Below are 17,242 nucleotides of genomic sequence, written 5' to 3' on the forward strand. Positions count from 1 at the left end.
AGAGAGAGAGGAGAGCGAGGAAGGGATAGAGAGAGGCAGGAAGAGGGAGAGAAAGGGGGGAAGAGAGAGAGAAAGAGAGAGAGAGAAGAGAGAGAGAGAGAGAGAGAGTGAGGAAGGGATAGAGAGAGGCAGGAAGAGGGAGAGAGAGGGGGTAGAAGAGAGAGAGAAAGAGAGAGAGAGAGAGGAGAGTGAGGAAGGGATAGCGAGAGGCAGGAAGAGGTGAGAGAGAGGGGGTAGGAGAGAGAGTTGGAAAGGAGACTGCAAGAGAGCCTTGCAGTATAACTTTTCATTTGTGTCTAGAGAGACATCTAGTGGTACATCTAACATAATGACAGTACACACCAGAAAGGCATCAATCAACATTTTCACTGTAACTTAGTATGTTTATAACATTTTCTTCATTTATTTTTAGTAATACTTCCGATACATATATAAACAATCTTTACAAAACGACGGAGTCTTGTCTTTTTTTACAACACACAACTTGCTCCAAGAGAACCCCCCATCAGTAATATCATACACCCACATTGCAATATTCAAACTAAACATTTCTGTGCAATACAAAATAAATGTTCACATAAGTTGACCTTTTTTTCAAAAAAATAAAAAAAATGTTATTATTTACAAGGAAAACTAACAACAAAGTAAACATTCTCCTCATCAGCTGTTCTTCTTACTCTCAGGCAGAGTGGTCGAATTCTGCCACTGTAGAACAGCGGCACCATATTTCCTCTGTATTCATATACTGTAATGACGGCTGCTTAGATGGACCTCGATATATACAGAATATATGATGTAATATTGTACGCCGAGAGAACGAACTGCATCATTAGCATATGTCTAAGGGCACTATGATATGGGTCATTGTGAAAAAGGACATTTCCATAGTCTTAAGTCAGAACTGAAAACAACTGTAGTGTTCCTAGAGCCTTTGTCCAACAAAATGGTACTGTTTAACTTCCGTCTAAATTCATCAATCACCAAATTCATCAACCATTCATCACATGAATCAATGACATACAGTTTAAACCTGTGCTGCACCCATTATTAAATATGTTGGTTTCATGAATGTATATGGTACTGTAGATAGTTGATCATTGACAATAAGGCAGAAGTTAGGTTTGCGTGACATTAGAAGTAAAAAATACAATAGCAGTCACACACATCGTTTTTAGCTTTAGAAGTGTTTTGTTTTTTGCAAAACAAGTTATCTAAAAAATAAGAAAATCCATTTGCCCATTTATCTTCCATGTACATATGGGCTATGTTTCATATTTACCACATTTCAACCATTGGAAATATCTCATTGTAAGCAAGAACAGAATCAATGGTCCTCATTTAATGTAGTCTATTCGATTTCTTTCGGGCATAGAGAGGGGACAATACCAAACAAACTACAGTATTTAGAACACAAAAGATACTGGACCAAAAACAAAACGAGTTGTGGCAAACTAAAATCTATACATATTTACTATTGATTCACACCTCCTGTGTTATAGAACGCGGATATCATCTCCAGTTTTCATGTATCCATGGTCTTGAAAATGCCTATTATTTTCACATTTGATTTCCAACTGCATATCTGTCTTAAGAGAGGCAATGTTCTATGGCAATGCAACATATAAGTCATCATGTGCATATCATGCTGCACTAACGTAGTGCAATAATAGTTCCTGAAACAAAGCAAAAGAGAGACAGGCAATAGATCCAGTAACCAGGGATGGTTTCTCATCTTGTGTTCTCTGTCTGTACATGTTTATTCTCCAAGATAGTCCACTGCCTAGGAATCAACCGGAAACCAAAAGTATCTCTTTGTTTGCGACCGAAGAAGGAGATTTCAGTCAAAACCCAGAAAGGAAAGGAATCCAAGCCTTTTCATGGAGATTTTCCTCCCCTTCCCTGCGGTGACTTTTGGCAACGTGCGAACCGCCAGTGCATCCTAAGCCTCCAGCTACTCAACGTTTCAGGGACGAGCAGAAAACACAGCAAAGAAATGAGCTTGTGCTGTTTGTGTTCAAGGAGAAAAAAAAGTTTGTCTCTTCGCAGCAGCTCTTCCATTTGAAAGCAAAAAGGGCAACCAAAAAAAGGCATTTTCCTCATAGTGAGTGGAGGCCATGAAGGCGTTTGCTTAAGGAAATATCACAAAATAAAATGGAGGAAAAAGGAGAACTGCATGGACTAAACCCAAATATCTCTAAGTGGAGAAATCTTTCCTCAATTCCAATTTCCATTTAACTCATGAGGACCCAAAATGGATTCAAGATGGCCGTTGGTCTTCTTCTTCTGATCTGCAGATGAAAACACCCCTGTCCTTGCTATGATGGGATATGTCTCCTTGTTTTTACGGCAGGTGAGGCAGGTCTCTGGAGGACTAGGCTATCCCAGAGTCCTACATGTCAGCGTCCCCGTCATAGGCTAGGGTGAGAGGTTTCAGTCGGTTGTTCATCTGCCTCTGTCTCTTTGGTTTCTTTGGCTTTTTGCTAAGAGGAAGAGTAGACGCCATGTTACCCTGCCTTACAATCTGTACACTACAGTGCAAGTAAAACACCAGCAGCACTAGAAAGTGGCATACTATTATGTCAGTTATAACATATCACTGCGTTTGTTCCAAATGAACGATATCTCTATGAAACTGACATTTCGGGAAGACATGGGCATATTAAAACGATAAAAAGCTAGTTAAAGGTATTAGTATGTCCATTTGCATTAATGACTGTGGCCATGCTTCACTTGACTTCTATGGCTCGGAGCTATAAAGTACCTTTTCTATAGGTTATGACAGTGCAAGAATATTACAGAGCTATTTAGCAAAGGCCACCATCCTAGGAAAAGAGAAGCATTATTGTTGTCCTGCAATCATTAATTCCTCATAAAGATGCATGTATAAATGCTTACTTCTACTGCATGTGTCCATATTCCTTGATGGTGGTATGAACTTGATCATCCTCAACAACTGGTGTTCCGTGCATAACAAACGTGAGCAACATAATACATGTGTGTGACAATGTATGGTAAAAAGAGGATTAACAGGGATGAGATGGCAGAGGGGATTTGATAAAAGCAGAGGAATGTTGCTCCTGCTCTAAAATATAGTAGCTGTCTATCATGGCAACCAGAGGGCAGTATGGCACCATCATTGTGACATTTTACAGTCAGGAAAACAAATTAGTCTACAGGAAAAGGCCTGAATGAGTCTTAATGGGGTTGAATTTGTATTTTTTATTTATTTTATTTAACCTTTATTTAACTAGGCAAGTCAGTTAAGAACAAATTCTTATTTACAATGGCGGCCTACACCGGCCAAATCCAGACGACGCTGTGCCAATTGTGCGCGCCCTATGGAACTCCCAATCATGGCCGGATGTGATACAGCCTTTTTGCGAACCAGGTACTATAGTGACACCTCTTGCGCTGAGATGCAGTGCCTTAGACTGCTTCGTCACTCTGGAGACCAAATCAGTCAACGGTAGTCACATTAGTAGTCACTTAACCCTGGTCACATATTTTGTTCCAGGCCAACACTAACACTTCTGAGTTAACTCATCTTCATCTTGAGTCGTTGATCAGTAATTGGGTGTGTTAGGGTCTGGAGACCACTGCCCTAATGGTTTAGGTTAATGATTTGGTGAAGGTAAGGTCATCCTAAAGTCGGAGGACTTCCTACGACCAGGGTCTATCTGGAGCCTACCACCTACAGTACGAGGGACCCCTAGAAGGTTATTTCCTGGGACCTCACCTGCACCAGCAACTTCACACAGCTGGTCAAGCGGGACATGTCATTTGACACTGGTGGAGGGGTCAGAGGTCAGGGGTCAACGATTGGCACTACAGCTACTCTTTAGCTGCTGCCCTGGCTGCTGCTTTGGCCACTGCTTTGGCCATTGCTTTGGCCACTGCTTTGGCCACTGCTTTGGCCACTGCTTTGACCCAACTCTTGGCAATCGGGGCACGTATAAGTCAGCTCATGTACATTTTGGCCCATCCAGACCACCGCCCCATTGGCGTTGGACTCGGTGGCCTGAAGATGGCGGCGGAGGACGCTGTACCTGCTGCTGGCGACAGATGGCATGAAGAAAACAAAACAAACAACAACAAAACAATAAATACACCAAAAGATGGGGGGGTGAACGGACTAATGACTGAATGACATCTAAAACATCTCAAATCGAAACCAAAACAAATCACTACGGGGATTTTTTAATGAATGATGAAGGGATGGATGAGTAAAAAAGGACAAGATCAGAGCGGACTCACCAAGCTAGGTATATCAGAGACACTATGAACATGAGCAGTACCAGGGCTCCCGCTGCTACACCATACACCCACATCTTCAACTTGCCATCTGTGGAGGAGGGAGAGCTGTCAGTTCAGCTGGCTACGCGGCTGACTGGGTCTAGTTTCCATTCGTTTCTGTCTTTGAAAATGTTGATCTGAATTGTGCTTTGGAGGACATGTCTAGACAGTCTCAACCTGTTGAAAAATGGAAAGAGCCCAAGTGCCACTTACTGCCTCAGTGACATGCAGCACTCTAACCCGGAAATAACGGAAATTAACCAAGCAAATTTGCTAAGAGCGTACAGGACATTAGCATAATACATAGTATTGCCTGTATTGGCTGCAATCCTGTTGCAGCGTCTAACAAATCGTCAGCCATGTGCTTCCTTTTTATTTCCTGCACTTATTTAGCAATGATGAAAGAGTAGCAGAGAAACATTTTCCTCTGATCCAAAATGGTCCTCCCATCACTTCACATTCTTGCTATATTTGCTATTGTCAGAAGTGTGTGCAGAAATGTAGCTCTCATAAACCAAAAGCTTTAAATGCTATTTACTGTGGTCGACGTAGCTGCGTCTGTAAGAAATAATTCCCCCCCGCAGCATCTAATTTTCATGGGTTTACTTTTTGTACTCTGCATCTACAAGTTACTGAATGTGTGTTCACTACTTCTACACTAGTGACATGGCTGGTTCACCTAGTCCAAAGGGCTGCAGGTACCAGGTGCGCCCGGTGCGTCCAGGCTGTATGGTGGCAGGCAGGGTGGGGTTGATGGCACGGCTGGTCTTCACGTCAGTCTTCTTGTCCCCGGCTGTGGGGATCTCCAGAATGGGTATGGGGGTGCAGTGGTTCAGCTGGCCACTGGAGGACATCACCTCTGTGTAGCCCTCCTCGCACATACACACGCCAGCCTGAAGAGGGCAGTGTTACACAAATACTGTTCACTGCTGTGTCTGAATATGTCACTATCTGTCGAATCCTTGCTTCCTCTGTCCTTGTTTCCTCAATTCCTTTCAAAGCTAATTGGAGGAGGAGGTCAGAGGGAGGGACCGTGGATCCTCTCCTTTGATGCACTTTGAAAGGAATTGAGGAGACAAGGATGGAGGAAGCAAGGATTTGACAGGTATGAATGCTTTCAGACACAACCACGGTTGTCAGCTTGTCACTATCTGGGCAAGCTAGAATGGACTGAAGTGCAACGCGTTCAGAGCACAAACCTAATCTGAACCACTCTCACTAAACATAGAAGACTACCCGTGAACAGCTCACCTCAGTGCAGAAGGACAATGGCATTTGACACGGCGGGTCACAGGAGCTGTTGTCGTCCCCTGGAGGATTGATAGGGGGGCATCCCCCTGTAGGTCAAAGGTCACCAAAGAAGGATCAGATGACATGTGATTGGTCAGATCTTTAGTCTTTGATGTAATCTCTAATAAGGCATATGGAAAGAAGTGCATTAAGGCACCATTGAAGGTTTAGTAGTGCCGCCTACCTGTGACGTTGAGTCCATCAGAGCGCTGACACCAGGTGACACGAGAGGAGCCTGACCACGTGCTGCTCATCCACTTGTACTCAAAACACTCTCCATCTGTAAGAGCACAAGACATAATGATATTGATAAGCCATTAAGCCAGGTACAGAACGGAGCCAAATTGAATTCAGATCAGTTCTACTGAATAAACAGAACTTAATTGAACAGAGGGGTGTGGTTCGATTTGTACATTCTGGATGAAAGGCTCAGGCTTTTGCTAGATGGCTATGCATGAACGCTGTTAATGTTTCGTCAATATCTCCATCAGTGCTCCAAGTGACCCTTATTGTTTAGGGAGCCCTCTGTAACTAATCACCTGCAAAACCAGTTCAACTCTATCGTAAATGAGCAATCTAACCTTGACAAATGTAGATTTTTCTCTCTGTGCTCGCTGGCTACAGTATCATCGCTACAATCAGTACAATAGATTTTTATAGTGTCATCTGTCAGAGTATAATGATCTGGGGTGTTTCTCTTTCTTCATCTCCCTCTCTCTCTATTCCCCATATTGCTTCCTCTCCCTCTCTCTCTCTATTCCCCATATTGCTTCCTCTCCCTCTCTCTCTCTATTCCCCATATTGCTTCCTCTCCCTCTCTCTCTCTATTCCCCATATTGCTTCCTCTCCCTCTCTCTCTCTATTCCCCATATTGCTTCCTCTCCCTCTCTCTCTATTCCCCATATTGCTTCCTCTCCCTCTCTATTCCCCATATTGCTTCCTCTCCCTCTCTCTCTCTATTCCCCATATTGCTTCCTCTCCCTCTCTCTCTCTACTCCCCATATTGCTTCCTCTCCCTCTCTCTCTCTATTCCCCATATTGCTCCCTCTCTCTCTCTATTCCCCATATTGCTTCCTCTCCCTCTCTCTCTCTACTCCCCATATTGCTTCCTCTCCCTCTCTCTCTACTCCCCATATTGCTTCCTCTCCTCTCTCTCTATATTCCCCATATTGCTTCCTCTCCCTCTCTCTCTCACTATTCCACATATTGCTCCCTCTCTCTCTCTATTCCCCATATTGCTTCCTCTCCCTCTCTCTCTCACTCCTCTCTCTCCTGTTTTTCCTCTCCATCCAATGTCTCGCTCCTTCCCACTCTATCTCCCCCTGTCTCCCCTTCCTCTCCTTCTTAAAGAGCGCCGGGCCACCCCATCCCCTCTCCCTCATAGGCCCATAGTGATGCTTATAAACCAGGTCATCCCAGCGATGGCTGCTGTGGGGCGGCCACAGCAGTGGGTGAGAAAATGAGGAACTCCCCAACCAGAGCCCAGGGGAACGTAGTGGGGGGTTGGGGATTCACATAACACTGTATGCTGTAGTCTAGTCCAACATGAATAAGATGCCATGGGACCATGCTAGTACTGTATAGGGACCATGCGAGTACTGTATAGAAACATGAGGAATTTGTTTCGCTATATTTTGACCTGGTAAAATAAATTCCTCATTAGGCACCAAATGGAAGAAAACAGACTGAAGCGGGAAAGGACTACCTTAATTGTCCAATTGCAAAACATTTAGCTTGTGTGCCCTAATGAATACAACCTTGTTTTCCCAGTCTCACCAATGCAGGGTCGGGACTCCCAGTCCTGGTCAGGACACAGCTGGACATTCTCAGGCTCCTGGGCCACGACGGCTCGCGAGCGCACCTGGACAGATCCAAAGTCCACGCTGGCCCCTTTGGCACACACACTCAGACACGGGCTCCAGTCAGACCACTCCATCAGGTAGCATTCACCTACAGAGAGGAGAGGAGAGAGAGAGAGAGAGAGAGAGAGAGAGAGAGAGAGAGAGAGAGAGAGAGAGAGAGAGAGAGAGAGAGAGAGAGAGACACACACACACAGTTGTTAGCCTCTTTGTTCCATTTGGAGTGATATGCCTAGAGAAAAGACAACAAAGCAAGAAACACAACTAAAGCTAACCAAGTCAGGCTTATTAATCTCTTGGGGTTGAAGAACGTCTATTGCAGTTCAAAGCAGATTGTTGTTGATGTAATGTATGTGTATATCTGCATCAAAAGGAGATGCTATGAATTCACAGTGTGTTTTTTCTCTATGCTGTGTTTGTACAGGCTTCATCTGGATCTATGCTACCACCCACACTGTACCACGATGCACAATATAAGTAACAGCACACCTCCATCAGACGGGAGCGCTGTATACAGTTAGCCGGTTGGTTACCTGGACAGGGCAGAACACAGGTCTCCTTCAGTATGATCAGTTTGTCTCTGTTGACAGCCATCTCCAGACCCCCACACAGCTCCTCCTCCACCATGCTGCCCTCTCCCTCTCTGGAGCCGTCTGACACCACGCACGACAGGTTCCGGTAGCGAAGTCCCGCTCCACATACCACCTCCTGGGGGAGACAGCCACGCACATAGAAGCGCGCACGCACACACGCACACACACACACACACACACACACACACACACACACACACACACACACACACACACACACACACACAACACACACACACACACACACACACACACACACACACACACACACACACACACACACGGAAAAGTCAACACCTCTGTATGTGTTAACTCAGACCAGGGAGTAAAAGGGTCAAAGAGCCTACCTCCACTCTGCATTCAACAAGGCAGTGTGTGGTGTAGCCTACCTCCACTCTGCATTCAGACCAGGGAGAATAAGACAGTGTGTGGTGTAGCCTACCTCCACTCTGCACTCAGACCAGGGAGAATAAGACAGTGTGTGGTGTAGCCTACCTCCACTCTGCACTCAGACCAGGGAGAATAAGACTGTGTGTGGTGTAGCCTACCTCCTCCACCCTACACTCATATCAGGGAGAATAAGACAGTGTGTGGTGTAGCCTACCTCCTCCACCCTACACTCATATCAGGGAGAATAAGACTGTGTGTGGTGTAGCCTACCTCCACTCTGCACTCATACCAGGGAGAATAAGACTATGTGTGGTGTAGCCTACCTCCACCCTGCACTCAGACCAGGGGCTGTACTGCCACCTGTAACAGGGTCTGACAGGACAAGGTTTCCACTGCTCCAGCTGAGAGGGACAGGGACGCCCGTCTCCCTGGGACCCCTGCACCACCAGCCTGCTACGCCACATCCGCCCTAGAACACAAAAATGCAGTGACATCATTAATGTGAAACACTCACTGGACAATTAGTCTTGTACAGATGTAGGATCTTAATTTGATCACCCTGTTGCAGGAGAACTTATGCAGTGCATTTGAGGTTTAAAAGGCTCCTGAAGTAAATTTCACTTTGAAAATTCAGACTTGATTTCCCCTTTATGAAACATTTTCAAAAATGTCCATGAATTATAATCCAGATAATAATTCACATTTCCTGTTTGTGAGGATTATTTTCCTGCTGTAGCTAAACTGACTCAAATGAAGATTCTCAATCTGTAGTAGTTACAGTATCACATATTTTTTATTTTACCTTTATTTAACTAGGCAAGTCAGTTAAGAACAAACTCTTATTTTCAATGACGGCCTAGGAACAGTGGGTTAACTGCCTGTTCAGGGGCAGAACGACAGATTTGTACCTCGTCAGCTCGGGGATATGAACTTGCAACCTTTCGGTTACTAGTCCGACGCTCTAACCACTAGGCTACCCTGCCGCCCAAAGACATGTAGAAAGTCTGCAGACATGGGGACTATTTGATTCAGAAAGAAAGCTTTGACTGTGATTCACATGAACATATAACTGCCGTCTAAATAGGGAGATGCACGAGGTCGGGGCTACAAACCAACCACAGCAGGGAGATGCACGAGGTCGGGGCTACAAACCAACCACAGCAGGGAGATGCACGAGGTCGGGGCTATAAACCAACCACAGCAGGGAGATGCACGAGGTCGGGGCTACAAACCAACCACAGCAGGGAGATGCACGAGGTCAGGGAGGGGCTACAAACCAACCACAGCAGGGAGATGCACGAGGTCGGGGCTACAAACCAACCACAGCAGGGAGATGCACGAGGTCGGGGCTACAAACCAACCACAGCAGGGAGATGCACGAGGTCGGGCTACAAACCAACCACAGCAGGGATCTCCGTCTAGACAAACGCAAGTCAACGATGTGTTGTTCCCTCCTGTATTCTTTTCCTTTCTTTTGAATGGAGTCTGCTAAAGTTCATCCATTGTCTTAATGTCAGGCCATTCACCATTCAGTGCATTCAATTCAATTGGCAAGGAAATGTAATTACAGTATAGGCCTACAAACAGTTATTGTGTGTATTTATGTACGTGTGTATTCGTGTGTACTCCTGTGTGTCTTTGCGCGCGTGTTACTGTGTTATTTATAGGTTACTGTATCAGTCGTCCCTAACTGCTTGACAAAGGCAGCTCTTGAAAAAGCCTGCTACACTGTTCTGTCCTCCAGCCATATTGATTACCTCTCTACTTCCACTCTTCCACTTGAGCAAAATGACTTTTCCTTTCTGTTCGGCCAACTACTGCCTTCCTTTTATATAACAGCAGTACAGGACCCTATGATGTGGTGAAGTCTCTCGTGGGTAATGGATTGGGTGTGCTGCAGTTTGAGCATTTCGTAAGCCTTCTTGATTCTAAAGGCTTTGCAATGTGATGTATACAGTAGATATACTAAGAGTGCATCATCTCAGATAAAGTATAGGTATTAATAAGTGAGCTAACACACACACACACACACACACACGGATTGTGATTTGCTGTAACACAAGCACACACACACACACACGGATTGTGATTTTCTGTAACACACTGGTACTTCAAGTACTGCAGACTCAATGTCCACCTCGCACTCATTCCTCTCTTTCCACCCCTCTCGTATAAATTCCTCTCACTGCTTCCATGCCACATACTCTTTCAAACCCCTTTCTCCATCTCTGTTTTGCAATTGGTCACATATAACAGCTCATTTTCCAACACAGAGCCAGCAATCCTCTCTCTCAACCAAACAACAAAGAACACCTGCTACACTTATCAGACAGTAAAATACAACATTCTCCATCAGACATAATTACTACCTCACATCCTGTTCTAGACAACAGAACATCCTCTATAGATCAGGTGAGGATCCCCATTGCACCTTTAGCCACTCTTAAAACACTTATCTATTGCCTGTGATTTAGCTGCAGGTGCTGGAGGCTACAGGCTGGCTGTTACTTCAAAGGGCTTCCCACAGGGCCGCTAGCAGACAGACATAATAGGACAGAATCAATTGTCTGATGCTGTACAACAACAAACAACAAAGGACAGAGCAGTCACTTTACATGGCGATGTATGATGCAATCTCTCTCAGTTCAATGAGCCATCCTGCGATTCTTGTGTGATTTGGCGCAGACGGAGATCCCCGTGATCGTTGCTAATCTGACAGTGTAGAGGAGCTGTTGATTTAACATGGGTTGACAGCACAGCGAATGTAGGAAGGTGTGCATTCTATTACGTAAGGTTGAACGAAACAGAGTGAGATTTGACGATACTGTATGACCGTGTTTAATGCCGTTTGTCTCGTTTGTAATCTTTGTTTGTTTTTTCCAAACCCTGGCTGCCTGAGATATTTTGTGATATTAGCTTGAATAGAATATTTGTAGGAAACAAATCAAATGGTCTTTATGTAACTCATGCACTGTATCTCATATGGAAACAATATTCATATAACCACCAAGATGAGTGTGGTTTTATGAACCTCAGGAGAAGTTAACCCATTAAGTGTCCTTCAATTCTTCTTGATCATCTCAGACGTTTACCTAGGAGCCATTGACAGTAAAAAGATATAGGAGTATATATAACATTTTTAAAATTGAACCTTTATTTAACTAGTCAAGTCAGTTAAGAACAAATTCTCATTTACAATGACGGCCTACCAGGGAACAGTGGGTTAACTGCCTTGTTCAGGGGCAGAATGACAGATTTTTACCTTGTCAACTAGGGGATTCGATCGAGAAAACCTTCGGTTGCTGGCTCAATGCTCTAACCACTAGGCTACCTGTCTTACCATCCAATCCACACGTGTGCGAGCATTCCGACCAGGCCGACCAATCAGACAGCTGGCAGTTGACGGGACACTCCACCACACAGGAAATGTTCATCTGCCACTTCCTCTCCAGGCTCAGCTACGAAAGAGCGGGATCATTATCACTCAGTTACAGTATCAGTCACAGCACCTATCATAGTGGCGTTTTGCAACAGACTGCTACAGCCAGCCCAGACCCATTACTTCTTACTTCTGTCTGACCCCTAGGTAAATAGCCTATAATTCTCAGGAGCCGCTGGTTCTGTTCTGGCACAAGATGGGCACCCGGCTTGTATAAACCCTATTATCCCTGATTGAGCCGAACTGCAACTGGGCCATGGGTTCAATACCAGTGAGTTTAGTTTTTCCACTACAGCCTGCAGGGTACAATTTGAGAGAGTCTGAATGGATTATGAATAAACTGAGTTGAATCTGATGGGGCTGCAGCAATCCTCATGTGTAAACACTTCTGTATGTTTTATGAAGATACTGTACATGCCTGTCATTTTATTTGCCTAGAATCACTTGTGGCTGATACTGATCCAAAGAGATAATATATTACGTTATTGCTGCTCTGCTGCGCTAAATTAGTAATACTCCAAGGACACACAACTTCAAACTATTGACAGTACAGATGGTTCAGTTACTCTGGAAATGGTCCAATTTCAGTATCACTAGCTCAGTATTGACTTTCATCAGAGTGGATCTGAATGAGAGCTAGGATTGTATTCAGGAGTTGGGGATAGAGCATTTAAGAGGATCTCACCTCCTTACAGAACTTGAGGTCGATAGACTTGCTGTCGCTGCGTACACAATCCAGCATCCGCGTCTTGATGCCATTCCCACACACAGCATTGGCACTTAGCTGACATGTGCTCCAGTCTGAGGGGAAAAGGCAGACCAGTATGAAAATCACACTCAAATTCAAGACAAACTCACAAACATACACTGAGTATACTAAACATTAGGAACACGTTCCTAATATTGAGTTGCACTCCCTTTTGCCCTCAGAACAGCCTCAATTCGTCAGGGCATGGATTCTACAAGGTGTCCAAACGTTCCACAGGGATGCTGGCCCATGTCAACCCCAATGCTTCCCACAGCTGTGCCAAGTAGGCTGGATGTCCTTTGGATGGTTGACTGTTCTTGATACACACACCGGTGTGTCTGGCACCTACTACCGTACCCTGTTCAAAGGCATACATTTTTTTTTGGTCTTGCCCATTCACCCTCTGAATGGCACTCATAAAACAATCCATTTCTCAATTGTCTCAAGGCTTGATAATCCTTCTTTAACCTGTCTACTCCCCTTCATCTACACTGCTTGAAGTGGAGTGAACAAGTGGAATCAATAAGGGATTATAGCTTTCACCTGGATTCACCTGGTCAGTCTATGTCATGGAAAGACCAGGTGTTCTAAAATGTTTTCTATTCTCAGTGTACCGTAGGGCCCGAACCAATGATTTATATATATACTAGATGGCTAAAAGGGGGGCACTGATTTGAAGTCACCGCTGCTCCATTTTACTACTCCCCCACCATTGTAAAAAATAAGCTATAGAAATTAATTTAATTCATTTTAATGCATACATTTGTTTTTACCAAGCTTATTCTATTACAGACACCTTAATGCATACTTTGAAATGATATTATGTGAGCTAAACATAGAAATAATTATAAGTAAATATAAAATAACATTTTCCTTAACATATAACTTTTAGAAAGTAATAATGTTGCTGTCCCCACTACAATATTAAAATTCTTAAATACATGTAATTTTGTCCTTGAAACATTTAATTGAAATACTGTAAAGACTTCCATTTATTCCTATGGAAGACTCAGTCTTCTGGGGAGTACCAATATGTCCGACTGGTGGCTTCAAAGCCTCTCATTGGCCAATACACAGCATTTGCAATCTAGTGTTTATATACATCATTGCCCCGAACTGGACAGGAGATACACATGCAAAGCTTCAATCATTAGGCAAAGGGTACATTTGATGTCAAAGCCTGTTTTAGGCAGTTCCAACCCCAAGCCATTTTCTAAAGATAGGATATGTACTCAGTTGAGTTTGATGGCAGTTGATTAGTTTGGCAACAGACGCATTGGGAACACCTCTAACACTTGAGCTCATTAACTGAACAGAGTCATGACCGCTTGTAACACCTGTCCTGCCATGCTTTTGACAGCTAAACTAGGGCATATGACGGAGGAGCACATAAAAAGATCAAGAGAAACGCCCACGCCTATTTCAAGAGAAGTGGTGGAATTGTCAGACTTGCGTAAAAGGAAAGATACCTTAATAGAATATGACTCAAGTAAAAAGTCACACAGTTAAATACTACTTGAGTGAAAGTCTAAAAGTATTTGGTTTTTAAATATACTTAAGTATCAAAAGTAAAAGTATATTATATTAAGCAAACCAAATGGCACAAATTTTTATTTTTTATTTAATTTATTTATGGATAGCCAGGGGCACACTCCAACACTCAGACGCCATTTACAAATAAAGCATTTGTGTTTAGTGAGTCCGCAAGATCAGAGGCAGTAGAGATGACCAGGGATGTTCTCTTGATAAGTGTGTGAATTGGACCATTTTTCTGTACTGCTAAGCATTCAAAATGTAAGGAGTACTTTTGGGTGTCAGGGAAATTGTACGGAGTAAAAAGTATATCATTTTCTTTAGGAATGTAGTGAAGTAAAAGTTATCAAAAATATAAATAGTAAAGTATTTACATAAACAATCCTCTGAAGTGAAGCATATTGTAATGATTCTCGTCCTCCTCTTCTGAGGAGGAGTAGTAAGAAGGATCGGAGGACCAATGCGCAGCGTGGTAAGTGTCCATATTGTATTTATTATATGAACACAAAACAAAAACAGCGAGAACGAAATGAAATAGTCCTGAACGGTGAAATACAAAGCATAGAACAGAAAATAATCACCCACGAAACACAATAGACAACAGGCTCCCTAAATATGGTTCTCAATCAGGGACAATGATTGACAGCGGCCTCTGATTGAGAACCATACCAGGCCAAACACAGAAATAGCAAATCATAGAAAAACTAACATAGACAACCCACCCAACTCACACCCTGACCATACTAAAACAAAGACATAACAAAAGAACTGAGGTCAGAACGTGACACATATCGTTTGATTCCAGATAAGTTGGAATCCCAGAACCACAATCAAATAACCATGTGGCTCTAGTTAAGCCAGGAAGCATGTCTACCACTGAGGGGCCTGGGGATCACTCAACCGCCTGCAACACTCTGACAAAGATGAGTAGCTGTTTTTAGCGGCTGTTTTAAGTGCTCAACTCCTGCTGCAAAGCTTTGTGGCACTCAGGGGAGTGGAAGAGGGAGATTGTGGAGAGAGAGAGAGAGAGAGAGAGAGAGAGAGAGAGAGAGAGAGAGAGAGAACGATTCAGACAAGCAAAGGCAAGATGGATCCTGGCAACATGAAATAGAGCATTTCCAGTAATGATCTCTACTGGTATTTTATTTGCATAGTTACTGTGTGGCCCTGAAAGACCTGGGTGACGCTGGGAGCAGAGCGCTACAGATTAGCAGTGAAGTGAGCAACAGACAGAGAGGAGAGAGAGAGAGAGCTACGATATTGAAGATAACACTACACATCTCTGGAATCACAGAGGAGCCACCAAAAAAGACTGCAGTTTAATTGGACCAAGTCGTTTTGGAGTAGCACTAGATAAGAGTATGCTGCACCAAGAGTGTGCAAAATGAATACATAACCTTATAGTGTGTATATAGATTTTTTTAAACTGCATTAGTTGGGTAAAGTTATTTCAGTATGAGTAAAATTAGAACACTTAAAAGGCCCAGTGAGGTCAATAACTTGATTTCCCAGGGTTTTGTATATATTTCCACACTATGAACTCGGAATAATACTATAAAAATTGTGAAAATTATGATAATGCCCTTTTAGTGTAAGAGCTGTTAAAAATGGCCGCCTGAAATTTCTGCCTGTTTTGGTAGGATGCAGTCACCAGGCGGAAAATAAGTTAATAGATCAAGAAATTGCTTATGCTCAGAAGCTATTTTTGTTTCTTTTTGACCATTTTGATTGAAAACAGTCACAGTAAGGTACTTAATTGTTACCCAGAAATGATTTGATATTGAGGTAAAAACAGCAGCATTGGGCCTTTAAGTAACAGTGTAAGTAGATAGCCACTGCTGAGGGAAAGTAGCTACTTATAGACAAACTAGATGGAAGATGTCAAAGTGAGATATTCTGCGATTCATTTATTATTTTTTTTACCTGTGATGTTGTAGAAATAGTGAAAGCAGTTCAGGTTCAGACTACATGGCTCCTTCTCTGTGGTGTCCGGACATTGTCTCCCTGCTCCAGGTGACCGGATGGCGTAAGCTGTCCGTTTCCTGCTGTTGTTGTAACTGCATGGCTGAAAAGTAGGCACAATTTCACATCGACATGGAGGGGTTGAGCAAAAAGGGGGAGGGTTGTGTATTTTTGTTATAGCGTAAATGATTTACAAATCCATATTGCAGCAAGTCATAAGAAGTCTACGTAGACAGATCACTGAACTGGAACTAAGCCCCTTTTCAATGGAGAGGCCTTGTCGCCATGATGTCCATATTTATTGAACATAAAAGTCGATTCAACTGTGTGAATTTGAAGGCTTCTGGATTATTTCCCAGCTTTTTCTCCATATTTAATTGTCTTAAATACAAGTGGATTAACATTCCATGTTTTGATGTCATGCCATTCCCAATTCCCAGGGCTGCCAACATTTCCATATCCTCTCGACTGGCATTCCTGGAATATGGAATTCCTAGGAATTTTGCGGAAAAACGTTGAGGATGCTTCTCGAATAGATATTCCAACCTTACATTCCTTTTACACAGTGTGAGAGTGGGAAAAACACTGCCTCTGGAATAACATCGCTGGAATGTTTTATTCGTCATGAATTAAACATGGTACCGGCAAGACTCCATGTTGAGATTGGAATTGTGGGAAGTCAGCATGTCAAGCACTTCAAGAGAACGGGGTGTGATTAACAATGGCTGGTGCCTTTTCAGGAAAACAGCAGGTGACGTCGAAACAGTTCAATCGCTCTTTTTTACAACCAATGAAATGTGTCAGAGGGGGAGGAGTGGACCCCTTACTGCGGGTAACTACTGGACTTTGATTATATTCAGTAATATTTCATACATGTGTCTATTTTACAGCTTTGAGACAACCATGGTCGGGCTGCCTTTACCGTGTTACAAAGGCTTCCTAGCAGTGTCAGGCTGGAGTGTGAGAGTGGTTCATGATCCGATCAGAGCAGGTGCAGCTGTTTCACCAGGGGATTTCTACATCCAGAAATACATTCACCTCCACTGAAGTCTCGATCGGGAAGTAGTTACATCGGTTTCTTTCTCTGTGTATTTTAATGGGTGAGAATTGGATAATGTGATTCACAGGCATTTGT

The 17,242-nt window shown here is 43.5% G+C and overlaps 1 protein-coding gene across 1 annotated transcript in view; it reads right to left on the reverse strand.

Annotated features, from left to right (window-relative positions):
* Nucleotides 1-385: 385 nt before the first annotated feature.
* LOC112223674 (thrombospondin type-1 domain-containing protein 7A-like) overlaps nucleotides 386-17,242 on the reverse strand; it is a 93,241-nt gene continuing 76,384 nt past the window's right edge. The window contains exons 18-28 of the mRNA XM_042311996.1: nucleotides 16,069-16,210; nucleotides 12,550-12,665; nucleotides 11,766-11,883; nucleotides 8,749-8,894; nucleotides 7,976-8,150; nucleotides 7,360-7,533; nucleotides 5,768-5,863; nucleotides 5,545-5,630; nucleotides 4,973-5,186; nucleotides 4,255-4,342; nucleotides 386-2,480 (exon numbers count right to left, since the gene is read on the reverse strand). Coding sequence (XP_042167930.1) covers nucleotides 2,390-2,480; nucleotides 4,255-4,342; nucleotides 4,973-5,186; nucleotides 5,545-5,630; nucleotides 5,768-5,863; nucleotides 7,360-7,533; nucleotides 7,976-8,150; nucleotides 8,749-8,894; nucleotides 11,766-11,883; nucleotides 12,550-12,665; nucleotides 16,069-16,210 — 1,446 coding nt within the window. The 3' untranslated portion in view covers nucleotides 386-2,389. The remainder of the gene's footprint in view (nucleotides 2,481-4,254; nucleotides 4,343-4,972; nucleotides 5,187-5,544; nucleotides 5,631-5,767; nucleotides 5,864-7,359; nucleotides 7,534-7,975; nucleotides 8,151-8,748; nucleotides 8,895-11,765; nucleotides 11,884-12,549; nucleotides 12,666-16,068; nucleotides 16,211-17,242) is intronic.

The sequence above is a fragment of the Oncorhynchus tshawytscha genome, linkage group LG03 (assembly GCF_018296145.1).
Source record: "Oncorhynchus tshawytscha isolate Ot180627B linkage group LG03, Otsh_v2.0, whole genome shotgun sequence".
Taxonomy (NCBI): domain Eukaryota; kingdom Metazoa; phylum Chordata; class Actinopteri; order Salmoniformes; family Salmonidae; genus Oncorhynchus; species Oncorhynchus tshawytscha.